General features: G+C 39.7%; 3 protein-coding genes across 5 annotated transcripts; all 3 read right to left on the bottom strand.

Annotated features, from left to right (window-relative positions):
* Positions 1–1,567: 1,567 nt before the first annotated feature.
* Positions 1,568–11,594, bottom strand: LOC136243097 (E3 ubiquitin-protein ligase MIB1-like). The gene is made up of 21 exons (XM_066034613.1): positions 11,338–11,594; positions 10,218–10,392; positions 8,902–9,011; positions 8,721–8,848; positions 8,152–8,218; positions 7,970–8,094; positions 6,729–6,805; positions 6,486–6,663; positions 6,002–6,146; positions 5,383–5,516; positions 5,225–5,332; positions 4,979–5,176; positions 4,721–4,872; positions 4,537–4,669; positions 4,263–4,346; positions 4,046–4,180; positions 3,610–3,779; positions 2,696–2,921; positions 2,415–2,589; positions 1,980–2,128; positions 1,568–1,922 (listed from the first exon to the last, which is right to left on the bottom strand). The coding sequence occupies exons 1-21, from the start codon at positions 11,534–11,536 to the stop codon at positions 1,782–1,784; spliced, it is 3,009 nt and encodes a 1,002-aa protein (XP_065890685.1). The 5' UTR covers positions 11,537–11,594; the 3' UTR covers positions 1,568–1,781.
* Positions 11,595–13,555: 1,961 nt separating this feature from the next.
* On the bottom strand, positions 13,556–14,621 carry LOC136242643 (uncharacterized). The gene is made up of 6 exons (XM_066034088.1): positions 14,465–14,621; positions 14,368–14,400; positions 14,264–14,314; positions 14,047–14,219; positions 13,800–13,884; positions 13,556–13,751 (listed from the first exon to the last, which is right to left on the bottom strand). Exons 1-6 carry the CDS (start codon positions 14,556–14,558, stop codon positions 13,705–13,707), a joined length of 483 nt encoding a protein of 160 aa, XP_065890160.1. The 5' UTR covers positions 14,559–14,621; the 3' UTR covers positions 13,556–13,704.
* Positions 14,622–16,377: 1,756 nt separating this feature from the next.
* LOC136242641 (uncharacterized) lies at positions 16,378–23,811 on the bottom strand. 3 transcript variants are annotated; one of them, XM_066034087.1, is made up of 4 exons: positions 23,393–23,811; positions 22,125–22,185; positions 16,620–16,862; positions 16,378–16,574 (listed from the first exon to the last, which is right to left on the bottom strand). In XM_066034087.1, exons 1-4 carry the CDS (start codon positions 23,643–23,645, stop codon positions 16,460–16,462), a joined length of 672 nt encoding a protein of 223 aa, XP_065890159.1. In that variant the 5' UTR covers positions 23,646–23,811; the 3' UTR covers positions 16,378–16,459. The 3 variants fall into 3 exon arrangements, 2 of the variants coding, with proteins under 2 accessions (XP_065890159.1, XP_065890158.1); XR_010694596.1 differs by lacking the exon at positions 23,393–23,811 and adding an exon at positions 23,033–23,386 and having other exon boundaries at positions 16,378–16,862; XM_066034086.1 differs by having other exon boundaries at positions 16,378–16,862.
* Positions 23,812–26,522: the final 2,711 nt, after the last annotated feature.

Genomic DNA, 26,522 nt, shown 5'->3' with positions numbered 1-26,522 from the left:
GTGTTTACCACATCTCTCTTGGCACCCGGTGTACGTGATGTCACAATAAACACCATATTTGGGTATATAGCCTACATAATGTGGACACGGCCCAGGGACCAAACAATAGTATCCTGATTATCAAGATGCCCTAATTTTCCAGGTCAGTTTATGTACTAAGGGATACCTTGGAACCTTAACTAAGTGTCTGGATTGCGTAGGTGTCCACATTAACAGGTTCCTATCAACTTAAATTAGGTTAGGTAATCCTAAGGCTGCAGCACATGTTGCTGTCAGACCTTCAGTGCTGGTCACTGTAAAGTGCTAATAATAAATACTTTAGGTTTAAGGAAGAAAGTCCATCCCTCCTGGAGGAAGACTGAGTGTGGCCCAGACTAGACATTGGGTGACCTGCAGTTCGAATCCTGGGGTTGGAGGGATTTTTTTTTCCCCTTACTTTGGCCCCTTTTCTGTTACACTTTATCAGTCAGTCAGTAAGTCAAGTCATTAGGTCTAAGTCCCTGAAATTAGGTTAGGTAATCCTAAGGCTGCAGCACATGTTGCTGTCAGACCTTCAGTGCTGGTCACTGTAAAGTGCTAATAATAAATAATAATAATAAACTTACAGCTTTCAATAACACTTCGACCACTTCAAGATGGTTGTTCAGAGCTGCAAGATGGAGGGCAGAAAAGCCATCATCTTTTGGTTAATTAATGGACAATCCAGGTGGGAGACTTGGTAGTATTATTTTACATCCCAGACATAGCCTTATGACAAACAATGGATAACAGACACTGATAAATTGCACCGATATGAGATTTACTGATATTGGATAATACCTGGCATTTTCAAACCGATAAATGGAGCTGATCTGATATAGTACATCATGTCTATTTTGTAGCAATTTTTACTAGAAATTTGATTGTGAAAGACCAATAATTATTTAGCTTGTTTATTGCTACAACAGCTGACAATAACTAGTGGCTGTGGGGTGAATGCAATAAACTGCACATGTGGTACTTCCCAATCATGATGTAGTAAAGTGTACAACCACAAGTGGAGCAGTCCACTCAGTCACTTGTAGTTATCAATTTAAATATTTTATGGCATGACAAAGGGTACTGCATCACTATTTCAACAAACAAAAATTAATATAGGAATGTCATGTGGGTAGCATGACCACTAATTGAGTGAATGTTCTGTTAGAGTAAGTGTCCACATAAGAAAAACAGGCCTGGCCAGATCATGTAAATCTAAGGACTAGCCAATTGCGTTATCTTACTACAGGACCAGTGATAGCTAGCAGGTGGTGTGAGCAAGAGCAAAATGGAGTGACAGTTGGCCCTGTTTGGTTGCCTGAATGAGGTGACACATTACTGAACATGCATCCTATAGTAAATCCTCTTGTAAACCTTCCCACTAACAATTCCCACACCATAACAAGAACAAAGATTTTGATAGAAAATATTGCACCCGTCATAGCAACTATGGCATAACTATTGGATTGATGTTCACCCGGGACCAACCCAATGTCTAATATCCTAATTTTCAGGTGTCCTGTTGGTTCCACTGTTATCTATACACTCATATTGTTACTATATATAGTTAAGTAGTAAAAACACAAACTGTGGTTAGTACACATACAATAAATTATGGAGTTACAACACACACAAATAATATATTTACACACAACAACATCCTTTACAATTCAAAAGAGAGTAACTAATGCCACATAGTCTCATGTAGATAAACAGATTGCGTCGAATATTTTCAGTGTACAGATTGTAAGTGTGTGCTCCAATTAGAATAAGATTATCCTGTTCTCCACAGCCTTGCGACAGATTGGGCACTCAGTCACTTTGTCCCCACATAACTGACAGGTGCCATGACCACATAGGAAAACACAGTTTTTCCGTCTGTCCCAGCAAACTGGACACTGTGTCTGTAGTAGGAGAGATTGCGTGAACACTAATCTACCATCATGCTATTATTGTCTAACCTTTTCCTTCATGTCTTGCAGTTGGGCCTGCAGTGCAGCAACATCCATTGTTGATTCATTGCCACTATTTCGTATTGATGGCTTGTTGGTTGTCATATGGATGGATAACTTTTGCATGCCAAGTGAGCCTACCGGTTGTTGAGGTTTGACTACAAAATGAGAGTAGGATGGATATAAGTGAATGTATACGCTACCCAGTGGGTAATGTTAGTGTACACACATTTAGACCCCTGAAATCAGGATATCTCACTACAGTCAAACCTGAACCCATATATACAGGCTGTTTATATAAGTTCATAACTCTGTAGTGCGTAAAATCACAATGTTTTAACACTTGAAATTTTCTTTTTGACAACTTTAGAGCTGAAATTTTTGGAAAGCCTTTCTTGGCCCGAGACATAAAACAAAGTAACTAGGCCACGCACACACACACACCTCTTTCACTTCTCTGATGACTGCCGATATTGATGGGTACTTGTTGACTGATTGGTATTCTACACTGTACACATTTTCTCATTAGTGATGAACATGACCCACAGGCTACCAGGTGACCACATGGCTTGAACATCACACTGGCCATGTTTACTGAACACACCAAACACTCCTCTATCTGCAACAACACAATAACAATTATATACTGCCAAAAAAATAGACAACATAATCTTCAAGAAATCCCCAACAAATATTTTATCACACCTGCTCTATTAAATGCCCACCTTGCTGCGTGTTTGTACTGGTTCTTTACACTGAAGACACTTCTTTACTCGGGAGGCACAGATGAAACAGGTTACAATGTGGCCACATGGACCAAACAAAGTGTCCCGATCATTGTCACTACATACCATACACTCTGTAACCACCTCATCATCATCATCCTCGTCATCATTGGAAACAGGACTAGTGCTCGATGTTTTCTCTTGCATTAGTGTTGTTTGTGAACTACTACAGTGAGAATTAGAAATACCTAATAACTACAAACATTTGGTGAGTTTTATGCAAGACACAAATTTCAGCCAAGCAGCAAGAATTTTTTTTGGAAATTTTAAAGCATACAAGAATTAAACATGACAAAATAGTACAAACTTTATGGGGTTTGTAAAACAAGTACTATGGACACCTTGGGACTAACCAAATTCCAGGTTAACTTACATGCTAAGGGAGACCATTACCAAATGACCAGATTATACAGGTGTCCTTATTTCTAAGGTGTTCACGCTTAATAAATTTCAGTCTTCTATTAAAATTGCAAGCCATGTTCTGCATACAGTACATCTCACCCAGGGGTGGTGGAGCAGACCAAAGAGTGAGGGGGCCAGGCCAGCTGTAAGTTGAAGACCAAAAAAAAAGAGAAAAAAGTCACGGCCTGCTGACAATAGCTGCTCTCCACCAATTATATCCTAACTACACATACGTAGCTAAGTAATTTGCTACACTGCTTCTTTGAATACTGTGACTGCTCTACTAGAGTATCCAGATCCTGACTGTTCTATTAGAGTACCTCAATCTTTTCTTGTCCCAAAATGTGGGGGGAATGCCCCCCCCCCCCCCCCCCCCTCCACCGCCTATGACCTCACCCATAAAACCCACACACCATATATGGTAGTTAACTGGTGCACATCAAATAGAGTACCTGGCATAGTCACACTGACACTTGGTCAGGGCCTTCATCAGGTGAGGGTCGGTACAAAGGTCGACTGCTCGTTGGCCTTGCAAGTTCTTAGAGTAAAGGTCAGCTCCATTGGAGACAAGGAAACAAGCGATGGATGCACTGTTCTTCTTTTCTGTTGAACTGATCATCGCCTGAGGGTGGAAATGACAAACATCAACAATGATATGGTGAAGCTATGATGACATGTGATTAAATACTTGCTTTGACATGATTTAGGCTCAACCACAAAAATTAGATCACAGAACACAAGCAAGCAATTATTTCCACTTGAAAAGGTTCTAAATTTTAAAACATAGTGATATTTACAAGACTAGGGACCTGTGCACCTTTAAACCAGATTTTCTGAAAGTAATATTGCATTAGGGAATTAATACAAAGGTAAACTACAGTTGTATACCTTGCCAGATCCTGGTCTGTTGCTATCATGAAGTTGTTTGATTTGTGACACTGTGTGATGTCGTAACGCCTCATACAGTGGGTGATCACCATTCTTGTCTGTTATATTCACTGATGCCCCCTCGTTGACTAATAGCTGTAGGGGTACAATAACACAATCACACCACATCATGATAAATGGTTCATTACTACAGAACCACAAACCAAATTTATCTTACCCGCACAATTTGAATGTGTTGTCGCTCCACAGCGAGATGTAACGGAGTTTGTTGTTGCGTGTTTACTGCATCTCTCTTGGCACCCTGCATATATGATGTTGCAATAAACACCATATTTGGTATACAGTGGAGCCTACATTACATGGACAACTTGGGACCAACCAATAGTGTCCTGATTTTGCAGGTCAGTTTGTGTACCAAAAACGCTTTGGGACCTTAACTAAGTGTGTAGGTGTCCTTAAGTGTCCACGTTAACAGGTTCCTATCAACTTACAGCTTTCAGTAACACTTCAACCACTTCAAGATGGTTGTTCAGAGCTGCAAGATGGAGGGCAGTAAACCCATCATCTTTTGGTTCATTAATAGACAGCCCAGGTGGGAGATTTGGTAGTATCATCTTTGTAGCACTATATGATCACATTGTTGATGATGTAATGTGTCACATGAGCTATGGTTACCTCAGGTTGCCACGGAGAGCGGCATGGTGCAACACGCTAAACCCGTTATTGTTTGTCATTGATAAATCAACTTGTGAGTCCAGTAGTAACTGTACCATGTCATCCCGCTTCTTTGAAATAGCATCATGAAGAGGCGTGTCTCCTTCTGAATCCTACACAACACAGCCACACCCATAATGATTGCACGCGCATTGCCTTCTCAATAAGTGACCCTTACACTGTACTGCATGCTCCATTAGAGCCCCACCCCTTTCTTACCTGCAAGGAGGTGTGGCAGTTGTTCTTCAACAGGACCCTGATCACGCTGATGTGACCTTTGTTGATGGCAACATGTAGAGGTGTCTGGTGTCGTCGGTTACGAGCATTAAGGTCAGCCCCAGCCTCAGCCAGCAGCTCAACAATCTTCGGCTCATCACCAAATGACGCATGATGTATAGCTCGATCACCATCTTTATCCTGTAATTATGTCATAATCCATTACATCATGTCTGGTGATGTCATTACCTCTTGCTCCAGGTCAGCCTTTTGACCAATCAACAGTTCGATGACGTCAATTTGACCATTTTGACTGGCAGCTTGTAATGCAGTGTGTCCCATGTATACATCATCGACCTGTGGTGAGCATTAACAAGAGTGCTATAAATGACATCACAATGTCTCACATGACAAGTTCCTTGTGACAACATTTCCTCCAGTTTCTGTAGGTCACCATTGGCAGCTGCCTTAATGAGGTCCTCAGCCGGGTTGTTGCTATGGTGCTTGTGGTACAGCTGCTCAAATAACATCGTAACATTTTCTGTAAGGAGACAAATGACACCAGCATTGACAATGGTGTGCAGAAAAATTCATTTTGAGTTCATGCAGTAGTATTCTTTCCCTCCAAAAATACTACAAAGCCCACTAGCTCAATGGTACAGCAATTACCAGGGACAAACACACCAAATTACAGACAACACAGCAATTAGCAGTCTCTATAGTAAAGCCAGACCACTTGTAGTAATGAAATTTACTTGGTAGTGAGAAACCTACTATGAGCCAGACACTTTACAAAATGACCATATTTGGTGGTCCTAGTATACCGAGTGGTACTTCCCTCTACTTGACCAAGGTTTTTGAAGAAGTTTCACCAGACCTATTGGTACCATGTATGGAAGTTTTCATCCTAGTTAGCAGACTTGCATAGACCCACAAGAACGGTAACTCATTTTCTGATTATTTTAAAAGTGAAATGATATGCAATGACTTGACGTAACATACCACCAACAGTTACCAATGACTCACCAGTGGTACGAGGTGTGAGGGGTACTCCATCTTGACCAACTTTACTACAACACAATGGGTTGAAGGTCCATGATCGACCGGCTACATCAATCTTAAGATCACCATCAGGATAGACTTGAAGTACACGACCAACTTTGCCAAGTGTCTGGAAAAAATCAACTATGGTTATTACATGTGTGTTGTTGGGTGTTGTTGTGTGTTGTTGTTGTGTGCATAGTTGGTCGTGCATGTGTACAAAAGAGGACACAAACAAAATACTGAAATTTATTCTCACTAGTTGAAGTCAACTCAATATTGTGATGCATCATAGTTCAGACTGATAGTAAATCACACATGATAGAACATTAGTGAGAGGGTATACTAGTAATACACACAAACATACAGGGGCCACATTGTAAATACACTGTATAAAGCTTTCAAAAATGTCATATATCAATTTAGTTTAGCATATCATGACATACACACTACTGCTACTACACTTCACCTCTCTCATGGACTCCACCCATTCTCCATGACCTTTCTGCATCCTCTTCACCATCACCGCATCACTAATCACCTTGACAACATCGTCAGCATGGAATGGCTGGAAGTGAGGCCCATCACTTGGTAATGATGGCTCCACAGCTGCCACTCTCGTTAACACAGCTGGGTTGAGTGTCCACCTGTGTGTTTGGGTGATAGTATGACATGTGACAAGCTGCAAGACATGATGGATGACAGTACTAACCTGTTCTTGCTGGAATACACCACTACAACATCATGATCTTCATCCACACCACACACAGTACCAACTGTGCCAAGTGTCTGTAGGGAAGACAGGAATCTCACCTTAGCACAACATGTGTTATACATTATACCAAGAGTACATAATACCTATTATTATTATGTACTCTTGATTATACAGTGTGGAACCTCTCTAAGGTGCCAAGTGTCCTATTTGATAGGTTGCAGTACATTCAACGTCAGGGACAATCAACACAAAGGAATGTGTACTATGTCAATTGACATCATGTGATGTAACACACCCCTTGATGTTATATGATATCACTACCATTATAATGGAGCCATAATGGTGTGTGTCCCATCCCAGCCAATCAGATAGTAACAAGTGACACCACAGGATTGTGTACATCCATGATGTAACATGTTGCATTAAAATATAATAGTTCTACAATAAATTAACATCTTGAGAAACCTCCTATAGTACAAGGGAAAGAGATGCTAGGAATCAAATTCACTGGCAGTGATGGCATAGACCCTTTAGCACTTAACGTTTTGCTGTATATCATGATGTCTATCCTGTCTGAAAACAAAGAGTCTCATTTATATAAATACAATGGACTTTCTCTCGAAATAATGACCACTATTGTGATACCTGTATAATATGGCCACCATGGGACTAAGTAATAGCGTCCTAACTTTGGAATACTCTGAGCAATCTACATGAAGCACTTCAACTGCTGTTCTATTGAACAATATACACCCACACAATGTTTACTGTTCTCAATGAAATTTTACTATCTCAGAGAACAGAGTTTTGTCAACTGAAGACTACCTCAACTGTCCAATTAACTGAACAACACTTTTTACTTTGACCCACCCAAGGACAGTCTCTCATAGAGCTTCTCAATTAGGGGGAGCTAACTATGAACTATTCACAACATTATTTTTGACTAATACATCAAAGTGTTCTATATTCTCTTGAATCAATATTCACATTTACAGTGAAGCCTATCAAAAATACCCTGACATGTGGACTCTCTCATTTCTATTAGTGTATACATGGTTACACCCCTGAAATCAGGACACATCACTAATAAGGACGCTTAAAGATGATCCCAAGGTGCAAAGAATCCATTCAGGACTAACTTATCATTAGCAATAACTTGGTGTACAGCAATTAGAGCAATTTCATGCACTAGTGCATTAAGCTCCACCCCCTTACTGCAACAAGCCCTCCTTACTCACCTCCATCATTCCATCAGTCCATCCTCCATGACCATGTTGTAATGACTTTACCATGTCAATATCCATGTCCACTCGTACCTTGTCACCAATGTTTAGCACCACACTGCTGCTGCGATAGTCCTCCCCTAAAACATAGGAGTGGCTGGTGAAAGAGCTATGGCTCTACAGCTGCAGTAACTCACCTAGCAATGGCAGATGGTCTCTATAAAATGTGCTTCCCTTGCCATCACTGACAGATTTGAGGTCAGACTGTGGAGGGAAAACACAGCCAATCATAAAAGAGCGCAATAACATCTGGTCACTAATGGGCCATCATCCATCAAGGAGGCCTTATAAAAGGTTCCAAAATTAACTGACAATACTAGCAAATTAGCCAGTTTAGATGATTATTAAGCAGCGACTTGATTAGAGCAGTATAAGCAAATGTAACCTGAGACATGTAGAAACATCACTCAGATTTCTTTTTCAATAATCATCAAATACCATCAACATGCAGACACTTAGTAAGCATGGGAACATTGCTACAGCTGCAAGTTTTCATAATCACAATAGGAAACAATATCCCATTCCTTTAGGCTAGCAGTTCTACTCAAAACAAACAAGAATATCCGTAACAAATATTCTACACACTGAAAGGAAAGATAACTACTAAAAGGGAACAAACAAACAAACAAGCAACCAACATCAGTATTGTATTAATTCTCCGGATACACACACCACACATACACACAGTACAAGCACTACAACTCACCATCCCTTCAAATCCAACACGATACAAGTTCTTTGTTCCATTATCCCAGATGATGTAGGCCGCACTCCGTGTAGCTGTTGGACACCAATCTTGCACATCAACAACTTTGCCACGTTTCCCCACTCCCCCTGGAACACACAGCGTGATGTAACAACACACTGACCGACACACAACTCTGTACCATCTTGGTCTTCCCACTGCCAATCTACGCCTCTAACAACACGACCTCCTGCAAAGATTCCTTTCATGAAAATTTTCTTGCTCTTGCGTCGTGTCTCATTAATCGGCACACTGTAAACAACAAACCCACAATTAGTGAACCTTCATTAATAAGGCCATCCAAAAAATACAATCACTTTAATGACATGGTCTTACTAAAGACAGCTACTATAAACAAGTTCCCCTTTACAACACAACTGTTTGTTTACACACACAGTTAAGGTGTGGTGTGTTGTTTACACACAAATATGTGTGGCATGTATTAGCAACTTCTTGCTATCAAAACACTGCCACTTAGTGCCTTGCTTTCTGCAAGCCAAGCAAACAAAAAGCAGAGTTTCATACCCTCCTCTGAAGTAACTGTTTATACCTCCTATCACACACAAGTCTGAAATGTTGTTCACTAAATCAACAACAAATTCTCTCAAAATATATCTTGGCTTACTTTTTCTTTCCCCCTACATAATTTTTTTAGACCAGGTTGATAAAAATAAAAAGATTGCTTTTCATCACTACTCATTTTATTAGAGACAGAATCATGGCTGCATGCAGCTGCTACTGCTGAGCTAGGCACAACACTACACATCACCATATCCCTCCAAAACAACCACCTAGCTCACTAAAGTTGATCAAACACTTCCAGTGACTTCATTCTGCTAAGGGTCACTCAGAAACCTTACCATTATTTATTATAATAGGTTTCTTTATGGTCAGAAGCAACCATACAATATATACACTGAATAGAATTCCCCACACTCAGCAAATCAAGTTCATGTACTCACTGATAACTCTTCCATCTACTCACACTCATACACACACTTTATTAGGATAACTGACTTGTTGCTAAATAAACATGGTGGAAATAATAATTTTAGAGGGAGTTCACATGGTGACTATTGTAGAGGAAGGAGTTTGATGTTAAAATTCAAAGAAAGCCCAAGATTTTTATGAGGGGAATTCTCAGAATTAAAAGGGAATAGCCATTGGTAACTGTGTGCCAGTTAGTCCATCCCACTCCATTAGTACAGGAAAACAAGACTCCACCATTAGACTAAGTGGCTTGACCACAATCCAATAATGAACAACAATGGAATGTGCCACCACACATTGCACTATACAATCAGTTTATAGAATGTCTCCTAATAAGGAAGATACTTAATCACATACCACACGAATGTTTGACACATATGCTTATTTAATCTCCTACTAGCAACCTGCCAACTGTTACAAGTTAGATGGTAGTTGTGAAAACCACATAACACATGGTCACACACTCACTGTGGAGCATCAGGTGCGGTGATCCTTACAAAGCTGTGCCTCAGGCTGTGCTTGTCACCATGGTAACAAGGGGAACAGAGGTTGACAGAATTTTCACAGTCAATGCATTTCCAACGAGTACCATAGATCGGCGACGCATGACACCCATCACACACTATGTTCGTATGGTTCACTCCTGAAATCAGAAAAAAAAGAGTTAATACAACTGCACTAGTAAAATTTATAACGTTTGACTGAAAACAGAACCAACCATAGTACAAAGAAATCTTTCTTTTGACTACATAAGCAGTACAGTGGAAAAGAATCCCCAAAAACATCTGGCCAGAAACCAAATACCTATATCCAAAATCTACCATGAATCTCTTTAGCAGGTCTATATCAGTTTCAAAATCAAGTTCTAATGAAATGTAGTAAATTGGCCACACATTAATACCTTACAATTACTAAGAATATGGGAGACTTCAGGAACTGCAATATCAGCAGTAAGGACCTCACTACAGGAAATTTATCACAATGATAGTTGACAGATAAAATGCATCATTACACAAACACTTATCTTCATAACTGGACACTTCTAGATTATACTAAAACAATGATTGGGGACATTGTAAAGACTACACTATCAAATATGCCTGAAGGTATCTGCTAACACACATGTACAATGGAGTGGGTGAACTTGTAAGCAAACATATTAACAGTGATACAAACAATGGCACACCCTAGTTAATGAAACTACTCAGAATTACAAAAACAGCATTGTAAAAGAAGCTTCATTTAGATGCATACTTTGAACACAAACAGCAAACGAACCATCTTGTGTAAACAGAAACAAGGCGACAGCAACAATCTCCCACTAATTTAGCGGAACCACAACAAAGCGACTACGTTACGTCTACGCCCTCCCAACTGCTTATTGTCAGCCGTTGATTGGAACGCAGATAGAGTGCATTAACAAAGGTGTCAGTGTACAAACGAAACCCACACAGACACTTTTATGTAATGAGCACAGACAAGTGTTAACATGAACATTCGCACCCGCCAAAAACCGTCAAAACGAAACACAGCGACTTTGCATTACTAATTTAAAAGTTTGTGTATAGAATACAATTTAATGGCTAACCTGCTGGCGCACTATCCAACACTCTCAAGTCAAAAGGACCACCACACCTGTAGTTCGCTGCCGTCCCGTTGTCCCATACTACTAACACTTCATTAGCGTTCTCGTAGCTGCGTACTGTCCCCAAGTGTCCATCACCGCCATCTTGTTTAGCCCAGTTCCAGTCTGGGCCTCTGACTACACGAAATCCTACTCCTTCCATTCTAAGTGCTAAGCGAAATTTCAACAACCGTGTCAAATAATTTACTTTAATAGTTTGTTTCGATTGTGGTTTGTGGTGTTAATTGGCTAAACGCTAGCGCTTGTCAGCGAAGCGCGGCTTAGATGAATTTCATTGTAAACGCACACAAAACACACACACAAAATATTGAAATGTTGCTCCTAGCAGCAACCTGAATTTTACACCATTTGTAGGGATGAATGTTTAAAACGATAGCCTATGTAGCTAGGTCATGAGATGACATTTAAAGTTTGCCGCAGCACATGAGTTTTCCATCACATAACTTGATATGTCATGGCTATCTCAATAATATAATTTTTGGCTACATTGCTCAACCTTGCCCCTCAAAATAATTAGGAGGGGTGATAATTTTTGATATTGAGCTGCGGATTTGCAAACAATCCATAGCGGGTCTCTTGGTCCTGAGGATCAAGTAAAATTCCCCAAATCCTTAAAACCAGCAAAAATTTCCTCCTTTGGCTATGTGGTAGCTAATAATGAAAGCTGCTCGTAACAACCTGAATTCTATTAGGTGTAGCTAAACCGCTGTATCTCTCCAAGGATAGCAGTAGTTTACACTATCCAGCTATATGAAAGAGCAACAGTTGTTTCTTCTGTGCAACTGAATCCCATATGTAATGTATCAGTGCCAGGAAAACCACAAATCAGTTCAAAATCTCAATACTGAATCCACCGGCCCAGAAGAGGCACTCACCGGCTTAATAGTGTATGGTAAACCACAAACTCAAAAATTTTAGGTACCTCATGGTCATGATCATTACCTACTTTTAGAGATTACTTGACTTCAGACATTAACACTGTGAAATTCAGGTTACCAGTGTTGGGAAACACATTAATCATTCTGATAAGCTGTAAAACATAAATGACCATACCTGAGTTTTACAGCCAGCATCACTTGTTGGCCGATATAAAAATTAAAAAGGATAACATATACCTCAGATCACAGCTCAGTAGTACATATTTTTGCAAAATAATCACATGCATGTGTCTGAGGAATTGTAATTGTGTTTTAAACATCTCAATGGTCTCTGTGTATCATGACGGGGAGGTAGATAATGCATGAGCCCAAAAATCACAATAGTACATCTCAAGATGAAGTAAGGCAAACGTCACAGAGCTGTAGATCTAATAACTAACATGAGAAGTGGCTGGTCCAGGACCTTGATTAGGAGCTAAACTGACCGCTCAAGATACAATCTAGCTATATCTCTATCCCTGTTCAAAAATTGGTGCACTTCACAGTATGATACAGAGAATCACCAGAAATTTCAAGCCTCATGGGATAGAGACATGGCAGCTGGTAACAATATCATTTGGGAATTTGAAGGAGAGCTAATATACTCATGATAGCTACGCCATCATCTTAACTTGGAGAGATTACAGTTTATTCATTCACGCCTACAAATAATGTAAACATGAGGTAGATAGCTCGTACATTGTTCAGTTTTCCCAAACATTACAGCATGAAGATATAAGTTAAGCAATGGCATCTTACTGATGCATTCCATGTGATACCACACCTCGTATCACACACTTCACATCATGTACAAGTCAGGTCGGGAGAAATGACACATTCTAATGTGGTTTTCACAGGTTCTTTTGAACATATAGCCAGTACTGGAGTATGATGCTATGTAGCATATGTAAGATATCGACTTCAGTCAAATTCAGCAGCCTACGCACTATTTATCACATTAGGTTTCACTTTGTAGTCGCATAAAATATGCAACAAATTTACCCAGCTAGGTACTATATAGTTGTTGTTCTAATAGTAAAGTACAAAAGGTAAAAATTTTTGAGGTGGAAAATTTTCATAGATTTCATAGATCACCTTTCACCTACAAAAATTTTCCTCCGGATCCAGCAACTGTGCAAATAATTAGCTATAGTAACTGCGTAGCTACAAAAATATTCCTCCGAATCTTGCCATAGTCTCATCTGGCGAAAGTTTTCTACCTTGAAACTTTTGATGCATTATGGTACTGAGCCAAAAATTTAATTTAAGGTAAAATTATCAAAACAAATAAACTTGTGCAATAATTCAACAAAGACAAACAAGTAGCCAATCAGTTCTGCTTGCAATTCAAACACTTGTGCGATGTGATATTTATACAGTGCCACGATAAACATCACTCTTCCTTGCAGCCAAAACGAACATCCATTTCAAACTTGACATCTGTAAAGCATGATTTAATGTTTTCCCATGCATGATAACAACACTTACTCAATCCCTTCACATATCCCACCAGATTCTTGTAGTTCTGTCCCTCATCACAATAAGCAGTAGCTATCTGAGAAATGGAGAAGGCCTGCAACAGAAGTAACATTTAGCCAGTACCAACAGTAACATGCTAGCCTTGAGTGGCCACAATGATTGCTTTCCTGTTTGCTCTCTTATACCCAACGACAAACAGACTAGCCACACATGCAGGACTGCCGGTGTAACAATATTACGTAGCTGTTCCACTCACTTGCACAATAGTGTGCATGTTATCCATGGACTTGATAAGGAAGTTCAGTGTGTCATTGTAGTGGTGTACCAGTGTGGAGTGGATCCCTTGTAATATAAACTGACTATGGTCTGAATTGTTGTGTGGCCGCATGTCTTCTTCCCCAGTATATCGATATCGTCCGTCAGCCCCACCTACAATGCAAACACTAAAGTTAATGCAGCAATGAATTACTGACCTGACTTCAAACTGGAGACCATCACATCGTTGACTTTTTCGGGAGCGACATCTGTAAAGAATGGAACTAGACCACTACTCTATATAATAGAGGGCATATATTACCGAAGTGGAAGTCGATGGAGCAACACGCATTGGCTGCAAACAAAAGTAACCTCGACACGCTACTTGTAACTCGTTGTAACTAATGCACAGCACGTACCACATGTTCCACAGTCAGGGTGGTCACAGTCTGGTGGCTGACAAGAGCGCACCAACAAGACGAGAGAACACAGCACCAACACCAGTAGCTTCATTTTGACCTCAGTTGTGACGAAATAATATCACATGACTTCCTCCGGATAACAAAGGTGTGATTACACTACCCATTATATAAAGCAGCAGCAGCAAGCAGCAAGCAGCAGCAGCAGGCGTAACGATTATACGGTTGTGCCTTCGTTCACAGGCGAATCTATCCCCGGTTAGTTTATGTCTCTAGGCCTTGTAGTTTTCTCAAACATTAGCTAGCTACATGTGTACGAATATAATATATATGTGACCGGATTTCACATAACAAGGCTTCCACACACACAAAATCAAACTTACGTTTTTACCAGAAATGGATTGCTGGCCTAATACACTATCACATTCCACACTGTACTTCCTTCGGGACTGGCAAGTCTGGTTTCTGTGGCAGCTTTCTTCCGACCCTGTCAAAGCCACGAGTGGGAGATTGGCGCCATTGAATGGCCATGGCTTTGTGATGATGGTGTGTAGTGAGCTGGGACTTCACAGAGAGCTCACCAATAGTGTTCTCGGTCAATTTGGAGTGATTTGAGGGCCATGGAGAGCCCAAACTTGGCCTCTGGATTCCAATCGTCTTCTTACTCCATTTTATACCCGTATATATATATTTCTAGTAAATAGATGCATACTTGGTGCAAATTTTGTTTGCACAGCTGTAGGCACTGGGAAGTTATTATACAATGATTACTTAAAATCGCCATATCTCCTAACGAAGTTTTGTGCGTCGAAGCCGGGTTTTGTCAAATTCAGTCACATATTTTGTTTATTTATGACGTGATTTTAACCGCATTTTGTATTATCCTTAGTGCTTGGTTGTATAATTGATTAGCTATTAGCACTTTACAGTGACCAGCACTGAATCAATACTATTACTATTATTGGTTAAATAGGGCAGACAGCCGAGGCCGAGGCCGATTAGGCCCTACAAGGTAATTATATTATCACTAATAATATAAACCCACCTTATAAACATTTTTCCAATGTATTATCAGTGGACTGATGTTAAAGGTTATGCAACAAGGACCCGGATGTTGTACAAGATCGAGATACTCTAATAGAGCAGTCACCTAACTACTCTAATAGAACATTCAGTGGAAGCATGTATAAGTTCTGTAACGGAATTTTTCCAAATCTACCTGTACCTATACATACACTGAAGTGCTTTGGTCCATTTAAAAGGCTTGATTCATCTACTTGTGTAATTATTATGGATGGTGGCTTAATTTAGGTACACAATTTCCATTGAAAATGCTCAATCTTGTATCATTCAAATTCCAGTTTCAACATTATTATTATTCTAACATGCACCTATTGTTGTGCAATTGTGAGAGGGTGCATCATGTGCTTGGTTGCCTGAACCTACCCAAATCTTTCCATTAACAAATGCTGCAGAGCCATAATCTAAAGGCAGTATACAGTATATAAAATATCTACAGGCAGAAATATGATATCTCCAAATTACAGTATTGTAGTTATCTATTTTCCTGGGGGGGATGCCCCCAGACCCCCTTAGTTCCAGCATGCTTTTCATGCTGGGAGGTGTGCTTCACACACCTCCACCCAAGAGATTAGCTCGGAGATTAGTACCTTCAGTTAGTTCCCCCTTTTATAAATCCTAGATCCACCCCTGACACAGTACCAACACTTGCAGCTTTATTGCGACTTTGATTGATATCACATGACTACCTCTGGATACTTGAGATATATAGTCATGTAGCTTGCCAGCTAATAGCTAGAGATTTTACTAAATTATGAATTGTTTGATCTCATGCCACACACTGACTTCTTTTAGCACATGTAACTGGCAACATGCAGGGGCACCACCAATGATGAGAAATTGAAATGATTTGATGAAATTTTCTCAATACAAACATCATACAGCTTTTTGCAGTGCCAACACAGAACATCAGCACTATATATAATTATGATCATGTAAAATTATTGGATGAATTGACTGATAGTTGCTTCCCTTCAGTTCACATTTAACAAACAGTGATGCTGCAGCAGCTTTAGTATCAGTGTTTGAGCTGTGGATGTGGTATCTTTTCAAATCCTTAAGTAAGTCAGAGTACCTGATATAGGCAGGCAGTACTGTTAAATATTCACTATTGTGACAGCACTTCTTCTCTGCTTCTGTGCAATAATCATGTGGTTTACACTCTTCATGTGGTTTACACTCAATTGTTGTGTTGTTCTTTGTCTTGGTAATGTCTACTTCGGCCACCTGCATAAGACTAAGGGCCGGATCACTGCATCCTACTTGCACAGTAAACTCATCTATTAGCTCACATGACTGTTGTAGCCGGGTGATGTCCCTAAAGTCAAGACAAAAGACACCATATAAGAGTGATGTAATATAACAACATGCAATTACAGCCTGCATGGATTGACAGGTGTTCTGACTATATATTTACAAATTATTACGTTCTTCGTAGATGAGTAAAAGTACATGTACGCATATTTTCAAGGGGCAAAAATGCTATTTTTCCTTAAATTACTGGTATACATGTAGTAATAGCATTCATTTGGTACCTGCCCTTCATGCAGGACCATTTCACATTCCACACTAACAACAATGACAATCGATGAAGCTAGCATTAAGATCATGTCCTAAAGCATACTGTAGCATCCATGGTGATACTGCCTTCATGTGAACCTTGTTCCATCATACAACCAATAAGTGTTATCAAGACATGTAGTCTAATAGTACTTGTCCTATCATACTAGAACTGTAACATGGTCAACAACAAAGAGAACAAATCAGTAACTTTTTAAAGCAGTACTATATGCCATAGCTAAAAGTTTGAGCAAAATTAACTTGACACACTTCCTGGCTATAATAGAACAGACGGGACAAACACACAGACAAACCAGCTTGCATCCAATTGCCTGCCCTATATACCTATCAAATGTACTACTATATACCATATGCTGTGAAGCAATATCAGCATGCTATGAACTTACTATGAGCAAAGAAAGGAAAAGTTTGTATTGGTATGTGCAGGACCATTTTACATGAATCTTATTCTATCACTAGTGCCACATAGTTTGACATGTGTTGATAACTTTAACTTACACGTGGTCATTAACCTTCACATCATTTTACTATTAGGCTTGCATGAGTAGGATGTGTCCTATTGTACAGAAACTGTAACACAGTCAATAAGCACAGATTAACACACAATCCTACTAGTTAATTATGTAATTCAAACATGCACCAAATTAGCCTGCTAATGCCTGCCCTATATACTATTAAATAAGCTACTGTATACATTTTTCCAACAGTCCATATGCTGTGAAGCAATACCAGGGTGCTTTGAACTTACTATATATGAGCAAAAAAGTTAAGTTAGAAAAGTATGCAACAGAAAGTAGATAAAACGAAAAAAAGATTTGCCAGTAGCTGGGTTTGCGGACAAAGGAAAGCATGTAGAAGCTGCAATAAACTTTGTGACATAGTGAAATGATGAGCGTTTTATTTTGCATGTCAATGTGTGCAAAAATTGATGAATAGGCATTGCAAAAAATATTAATGTTGTCTTAGGCAGGATTGAACCCTGGACCATTGGGTTAACAGTTCTAAGCGCTAAAGCTTGGGCTGTTTGTTCATGGTTTTGACATGAATAAAGCTCGAGTTTTCCTCTACACACCAACACCTTCAACACTTTATGGAGAATGAACAGAAGCATGTAGTGATTTGCAACAAATTTGGGAGTTTCCCTGTGTCAATACGTGCTTTGGTTGCCGAGTTAGCAGCATCACAAAGCAGACAGACAGACAGACAAATAGACAGCTTTTCAGTTTTATATATAGCTATATGCACAATAATTTTAAAAGTATAAGGAAGTTCAATTAGTGATCATAGGAAAAGAAAGAAGGAAGGAAGGTTGCCTATACCTGCAGATATACTAGTGGTCATTAAATTCCTACTTCAATCAATCAATATTCACAACTGAATTAGGGATTGAATGTCCACTAGAACAACTTCAGGTGTAGGCGACTTCCCTTGTTTCTTTTTCTATGATCCCTAATCAAACTTAATATTGATGATTTTTACTTCTGCTTGTATAGTTACTTTTTTGTAACATTATTATGACTGGTGAACCCATGTATGTCACATTAGAACAGAAAGAATGGTGCCAGGCTTATCTGAACACGCTCCCCAACTATCAATTACTGGATTAGCGAAGTGGCCGTTGTATACTTATTTTCAGCTATGCTACAAATGAAGAACACTAGGAGAAGGACCTCTGCCAGTTACAACAGAAAAACTCAGACGATTCCTGTTAAACATAGGGAAGCCATCACGTGGTGCTACCATGAATCAATACCTCATGCTGTCAGCAAATATAAATGGGACACAAAAGGAGGACATGAAGTATGCATTGTCAGTGTTGGGGGTAATGCATTACGTAATATTATTACTTTTGTGGTAACTAAGTAATATAACAAAATACACTATAAAAACTGGTAATATAACTCAAGTTACTTTACTTACAAATGTAATGCGTTACCTAAGTAATATAGTTACTGTAACGAATCAGATAATACGTAATATTATTACTACAAGTAACAAAGTTACTAATCTCGTTAGTAATCCACTGAGTAACGCCTAGCCACAACGAAGTAATGAAGCCTACTGAATGAAGCTTATTCACCAGCTTCTTACTTATAACCAAGATTTGCACATTGTCCAACAACGCAATCATGTCACGCGATAAGGCGGTAGTTTCACACGTGACAGCTTAAGGCTGTGGACACAAAGTAATAATATAATATGTAATAGTTACTTTATTTTTTGGGTAATATGTAACTGTAACTAAATAGTTCTGTATTGCAAGTAATATGTAATATGTAACTAGTTACTTTTAAAAAGTAACTGTCCCAACACTGTGCATTGTATGTACTACAGTATGTCAAAAGGCACCTGTTGGGCTAAGTGATGTCAAGCAGTGAAAAGATCAAGCCCATATCCTTAGCCATTATCAAGGTACACTTGTCTGAAGGCATTCGCTAGTCAGTCAGACAGTAGAAAATCCCACTAAAACTTTCTTTAATTTCGTAGCAACTTTTTGGAAGCATTTCAGGTTGTAATGAAGGCACTTTTGGGCTTGGTTATACACAAATACTGCCAAGGCACCAGGATGGTATTGTGAGGTAGCTGGTTTTAGGGTGATATTTTTGGCTAGAAAAGCCCAAACCATCATGATCCCTAATATACAGTACTACTGTACTGTGTGATTATACACTAATAAATAAACAAATAAAGCGACTGAAAGCCACGCCCCTCTACAAGTACATAATATTATAGTTGTACACATAACACCACAACCAGTACACTGATGGAAACATCACAACAGTCTTATAACGTAATTGTACACGGTCTAATCATGTTGTAGATCAATGCCATACTCACATACAGTACGGTGGATCTACAATTTTTAAAAGGGCAGTCTCTGAAAATGTACAGTGTATTATTGCAACAGAATAACTAGAGAAGCTCTGAGACAGCATCATAGTACAAAGTTGTTTGATGGCTCCGTAACAGTAGTCACTGCTCTATTAGAGTATCACTAGTTATTTTATGTTTTGTAAATGCTTATGTGCTACATGAAATTACAGTGGTATCTATAGGGTTGCTATGACACAGCTTTATACTGGCCAAGGTTTCCACCTAAACTAGTACATCCACTATTGGGGCAGGACACAACTGGTCCATGTGACATCTAGCCACATCACGGACAAGGGAACACACAATACCATTAATAACTATACCATATCTGAAGATTGTGTCTGTATCAGCAATGCAGAGGTTCTCCTCACACTACAACTCCGGATTATGTTAACTTATATACGTCATCTGCTCAAAGATCCTACAACTGGCCCAGTGACACACACATATACGTATGACTGTATGGGGTTACTATTCAGTGGACTGGACTACTGGACTGGAACACTGGACTGGACTACTGGACTGACATATTTTTGGTTTTTACACATTCTGAGGTTGGTTTTATTGAGTCTTGCTAGTAAGAACCCTTTGGGTACCTGCAGCCCACTTCTAAACACTGAAGACAAACAGTGGAATATGTGAAAACTGTCTCTTAATAATTTCGCTACTGTTCATTATGCCACTATACAACACTTATTCCCGCTTACCTGGAGTGTATTAATGCTGCAGGCAGTGCAGGGAACTGAATATGACAGCAATAGTTAACCAGCGATCAACTAGCCAGTAGACAATCTTTCGAGATATCTTTGAGGAGCAAGCTAGTCTCGCCAGCATGGCCAGTCAGTGCAGGGGCTTACCAATTAGAGATTTTTCAGCATGGGCACTTATAATCTTTATTTGATAAGCCCCTACACTGAAACAGCGAGACTAGTGAGAGCAAGACTAATGAGACTAGCTTGCTGCAAGCTTGCTCTAAGGATATACCTTGAAGGATATTGTCTACTGGCTAGTTGATTGCTGGTTAACTATTGCTGTCACATTCACTGGCGGAATTCCCTGCACTGCCTGCAGCATTACTACACACCAGATAAGGAATAAGTGTTGTATAGTAGCATAATGAACAGTAGCGAAATTATTAAGAGACAGTTTTCGCATATTCCACTGTTTGTCTTCAGTGTTTAGAAGTGTTTAGAAGTGGGCTGCAGGTGCCCAAAGGGTTCTTACTAGCAAAAATCCAACCATAGAATGTGCAAAAACCAAAAATATGTCAGTCCAGTAGTCCAGTCCACTGAATAGTGACGCCCTGACTGTATAACACTCTGACCAAATAAGGTAACATTTAACAAAACCACATAACTGAACACAATGCAGTGTTTACAGGTAGCCAACTTGAGACTGACAAATGATATTGTATCAGATTACACTCTCTGGAAATGTATTGGTTGAGGCCATAGTATGCTATATACAAACACTCAACTACACTGTATGAGATTCTGACAAGTTGTTTGCCTATAGTATGTACATGTTGAGTACTCATGGATGCAAATACACAAGCTCTAAAAATTTGGCCAATTTGTAGCACTGCTTGACCTGCTAGAAATCTTTTCGTTCAAATGCTTAACACCATATCTCTTCTGGGGAAGCCATAAAAGTGTAGTGTCTATCACAGCCCTTTCTTGAACTTGTGATGAAGCCAAACTACACATGACACCTTTAGCCATCTGGTTGGCTAAACCGTTAATTCTCTTTACATTTTAGCGTTCTTCAGGATCCAGCTCAACTAGTTCATACTATAATTTTAGTCACAATACGCAATCTCTAATTGTACCTCCAAGAGTTCATGATATAAAAAGAGAGTGTACTACTTCAGTATAGCCTGTACAAATGCATATTTTAAATTAATACAGTAAAACTTTGATTTCTTTAGGATATCATGTCAACACAAAGTATTAAGAAGTGTTGATGATGTCATCAGTGGACTGCTTAATTGAAGCCTAACTACAAGGGTCATAGTAGGACACTCTCCTCTCCTTTGTAATATGAACTCTTGGTACCCCTAATGCAGGCTGTGGACTCTACCATTATTAAGAGTTCAAGATCACCACTGCTTACTATATACACCTACCCGTACTGATCATCAAATACTGGTAGTGGATGATCGTCATATCCTACACTAAAATGAACACCTGTAACAAGAACGCTGATGATGATACACTCACACAATTTATTACTTTAAACTGTCATGAGGATATTTAGTTAACATAATTTGATAATTACTTTGTTCCCTAAAACCATTTAATTATGCACCTTAGTGCCTCATGGGACGACGCAGGGTATGTGATAAATTCTAGTGTCAAATTTCAAAGTATTGGACAAAGCCCACCATGTCTCCACTCCCAAAGCAGTATTTCTGTTGGGGATTTGATCAGTCAACCTATTAAAATAATTTTTGGTTAAACAAACTGAATCATCAAAAGCCCCAGGGGTGAGGCAAAACAGACGTGAAATCCCTAGTCATGCAGTGGACCTGGGGGGAGGGGCCACCTTGATAAGTTAATTGAGCTCATATTACATACACAGATTCCATTTTTATTGATTCATATAATCAGGAGCTTATTGACATGATAATAACCCTTTAATTGTTAGTGCTGACTTGTAATCATGTTTAGTCAAAAGAGCACTTATCTGTTGAATCAATAATAATATTATGAATATGATTCTAGCAACACACATTGGACTTCTAGCACTTGGCTGACTTGATGAGGTGCAATGGGAATAATCACTCTTTCACAATGTAATTTCAAGTCATGCACATTTAATAGTATATATACTGCCATTCCGAGACATTCCATTTGGAACATCATGATGCATAGGACACTTTGCAAATTGGCAATAGTAAATACTATCATCATTTTTGGTTATTGTTGAGTTGCTCATGAGCTACAGCAAGTCAACAGCCACTATATGAGCTATAAAGTATCATGTAGCTAGACATGATGCCGGGACAGGTAAACAGTCACTCAGACTCCTCACACTAGCTTAAACCATAACCTCTGCCACACTTCACTTCGCCTAATCCATCTGCCTAAGATGGAAGTAGTCTCCAGAAAACAGTAAGGTAGTACTGAGTAGTAGTAGTAGTAGTAGTAGTCAGCTCTCCAGCCGGTAGCAGTACTTCCCTCTGAGCCGGATTGACTTCTCGTCAGGCTAAGCCCTCTCCCGGTTTAATGCCGCTTTACACAACTAAACTTCATGAACTTGAGTGCTGTTAGGTTATCCCTTGAGTACAGTTTATTCATAGCGAGCAGGATACCGCATAGTCACACGTCTATTCCGCGCCTCGCCTTCAGCCACGTGCTAGGTCTACAACTCATTCCAGCCTTACAAACTAACCTGTGGCAATTGGTACCTTTCCCAAGTTTAGTGACCCATCACATTGATAACTCGCTATCGTTCCGTTATCCCAAAACACCGTCAGAACGTCGCTACCAATGCGTATCGCTGTACCCATCTGTCCTACATCAGTAACGCCCTCGTCTTCGCGGTCCCAGCTGCAATTCACAACGCGAAACCCAATCGTGTCCATCGACGGTATTGGTTCTCTGAGTCCGTGTAGCATCTCGGGAGGGGGTGAACAAGTAAACATACCAACACCCGCTTTACCCGATACACTTCAAACAACCGGTAGGAGGGGCGGCATCTAATTTAGCAATCTAGCTACTCAGTGCAAAGTCTCAACTGCCCTCATGATCATCCCATTAGAAGAGATGTAAACAATTTTTTTTTTACAAAATGTCTGGCATTGTTTAGTTGCTAATTGGTAATTTATACCAATATACAAGAAAAGGTTTTCACATTCAAACAGTGGGCAGAGAGGCAAACTCTGCCCAATCCTGTGATGAAGGAATTGTTGCCATCACAGAAGCAGCCAGTGTTGGGAGTAACGCGTTACTTATGTAACGCGTTACGTAATATTATTACTTTTGTGGTAACAAAGTAATATAACGAAATACGCTATGAAAACAGGTAATATAACGCAAGATACTTTACTTACAAACGTAACGCGTTACCTAAGTAATATAATTACTGTAACGAGTCTAATATGACGTAATATTATTACTAAAAGTAACGAAGTCACTAATCTCGTTTGCAATCCTCTGAGTAACGCCTAACCACAACGAAGTAACGAGGCCTACTGAATGAAGCTTATTCACCAGCTTCTTACTTATAACCAAGATTTGCACTTTGTCCAACAACGCAATCATGTCACGTGATAAGGTGGTAGTTTCACACGTGACAGCTTAAGGCTGTGGACACAAAGTAATATAATATGTAATATTATTACAGTTACTTTATTTTATGGGTAATATGTAACTGTAACTAAATAGTTCTGTTGCAAGTAATATGTAACTAGTTACTTTTACAAAGTAACTTGCCCAACACTGGAAGCAGCATTGCCACGCTGAACATCGATAGCAACCTTCTGAATTAAAATTGGGTTGCCCTATTATCACCAGACTGTTCCATTACTCAGGAACCAATCCGTCTCACTAATGAGCGTGCACATGATCCTCAAGCACCCAGGGTCTCAACACATAGAGGGGAGAAGTGAAATGATGGCGTCAGAGAGGAATACTTTCTGAACTTAGCTGACTCTGCAGAGTTTGCCAGCCGGCTGGCACCACTAGCAGAAGTAGATAAATTAGATGGGGCCAGGGTGTCTGAACAGGTAAAATCCCAGAGCAAGGGTAAGCCCCGCGACCAAGGAATCAAAGACATACCATCTGGCCTCTTACCATCATTACGACACACACCAACCGGTTCCAAAACAGCAGGTACACCTCCAGACACCAGAGCACGACGAATAGTTTCATTCACTGCAGCATGCTGAGGAATACGGCCTCCACTACGCCTGCAAGACAAACCGTGAGTTCCAAAAACATCAACTTTACTTCCACAAACACATGTATGCTTGACAACAATGGGAACACCGAGACGTAGACCAAGAGCAATCCTCAAAGACTCATTATCCAGCTTAGGGTTAGGGTAAAGTTTAGTTGCTGCTTGCATGTGCAGCTACAGCACCTAGGGATCGCCATCAGTGCCGCAGAGCCAGGATCCTTGACTCAGCTATGCCATAGATAATATACCTATACTGACATTGCAGTCAGTGTAGGTATGACTATGCCAGTCAGACATGACAATTAGAAAGTTTGAGAAGTTGTCATAGCATCTCTTTATCGTATATGTGATACTCTAATACAACACACACCTTATATGCATGGTATAATGTTTGTCCATATGTGTGGCCCATGCCAAGTATAACTGCATGGGTATATAACTAATAAAACTACGTAGCAACATAGCTAGACATAATATCTATATGCTATATAGCAACCAGTTTAGAGCAAGTGGTTGGCCATGGATAATCAACAACTCAAATTTTAACACTCTAAAATTGCCATGCAAAAGCATAACACTGTACACATGTCGGGGTGTTCTATAAATAAGAAGCATGGCATGACTGGCTTGCATGCATGAAGTATGAACGTGTTGCCTGGGGCACAGTACACTATAGTTCACAGTTCAGTTGCATGGCCTATGTCTCCTGTATCTCTTGCAGTACAGCTGCCCAGATCTATGGTTGTTTAGACATCATATGCCATGCAGTGAGTACCTAATACCTATATACTTGTATGCACTGTAAGAGTGATTTCAAAGTAATCCTATAAATTTCAAAGCTATACACAACAAACCCTACAGCTATACATTATAGACAGTAATTGGGAAAGTAAAAGATGTGCTATATTGTGTAGTTCTTAACAAAGGTTGGAGTTACGTGTTGTATATAATAGGTATGGCAGGGCACAAGACCAGCTATAGACTCACCTATAGATGCCAGGCCAGCCGGGAAACAGAGAATTTATTTGGAGTGGCTAAGAGCAATCAAGTGACAGCCACAAAAGCAGAGAACTTGCCGCCTGGCAACCAAAGCAAGGCTAGAGCACAAATCGTCCAGAATGAGGTACAAAACCGTCTCCAGCAGCAAGTAGAGTCTACAAGAGCAGCACGACATGACCTTCTATGGAATGTACAATATAATTCAGGCATATAGCCAACAAAGAATGTTGAATCAGGAAAGTTTATTAATTAAAGCATCTGCTATCCTTAGATTAGGATTAATAATAAGTCTCAATCTGCATGGGGTTTCTGATGTGCATGAAAATATATCCTGTACATACTGAAAAAACAACATGGTAGTTAGCCAGCTGGTAAATAGAACGCAGTTGATTGTTATCATAGTCCATAATTATGTGGATGGATGACTGGATCAGGATAGAGCATAGGTTTACAGGAAGTGTTTACACAAAATCCTTTATGAGTTAACAAGACATGCAGTGTGCAAGAACCCAGGCATCTTCTAACAGAAGTTTAGCTTTAATTTAGTGCAATTTACAAAATTTATATTGGCAGAGCAGCCAAAGCTGAGTCACTTGTGTCTATAGTGAATAGTCCTGAGGGA

Source organism: Dysidea avara, chromosome 13, assembly GCF_963678975.1.
Source record: "Dysidea avara chromosome 13, odDysAvar1.4, whole genome shotgun sequence".
NCBI classification, from domain to species: domain Eukaryota; kingdom Metazoa; phylum Porifera; class Demospongiae; order Dictyoceratida; family Dysideidae; genus Dysidea; species Dysidea avara.
Note: the sequence above shows the minus strand (reverse complement) of the source record. Positions and strands in the feature narration are given on the sequence as shown.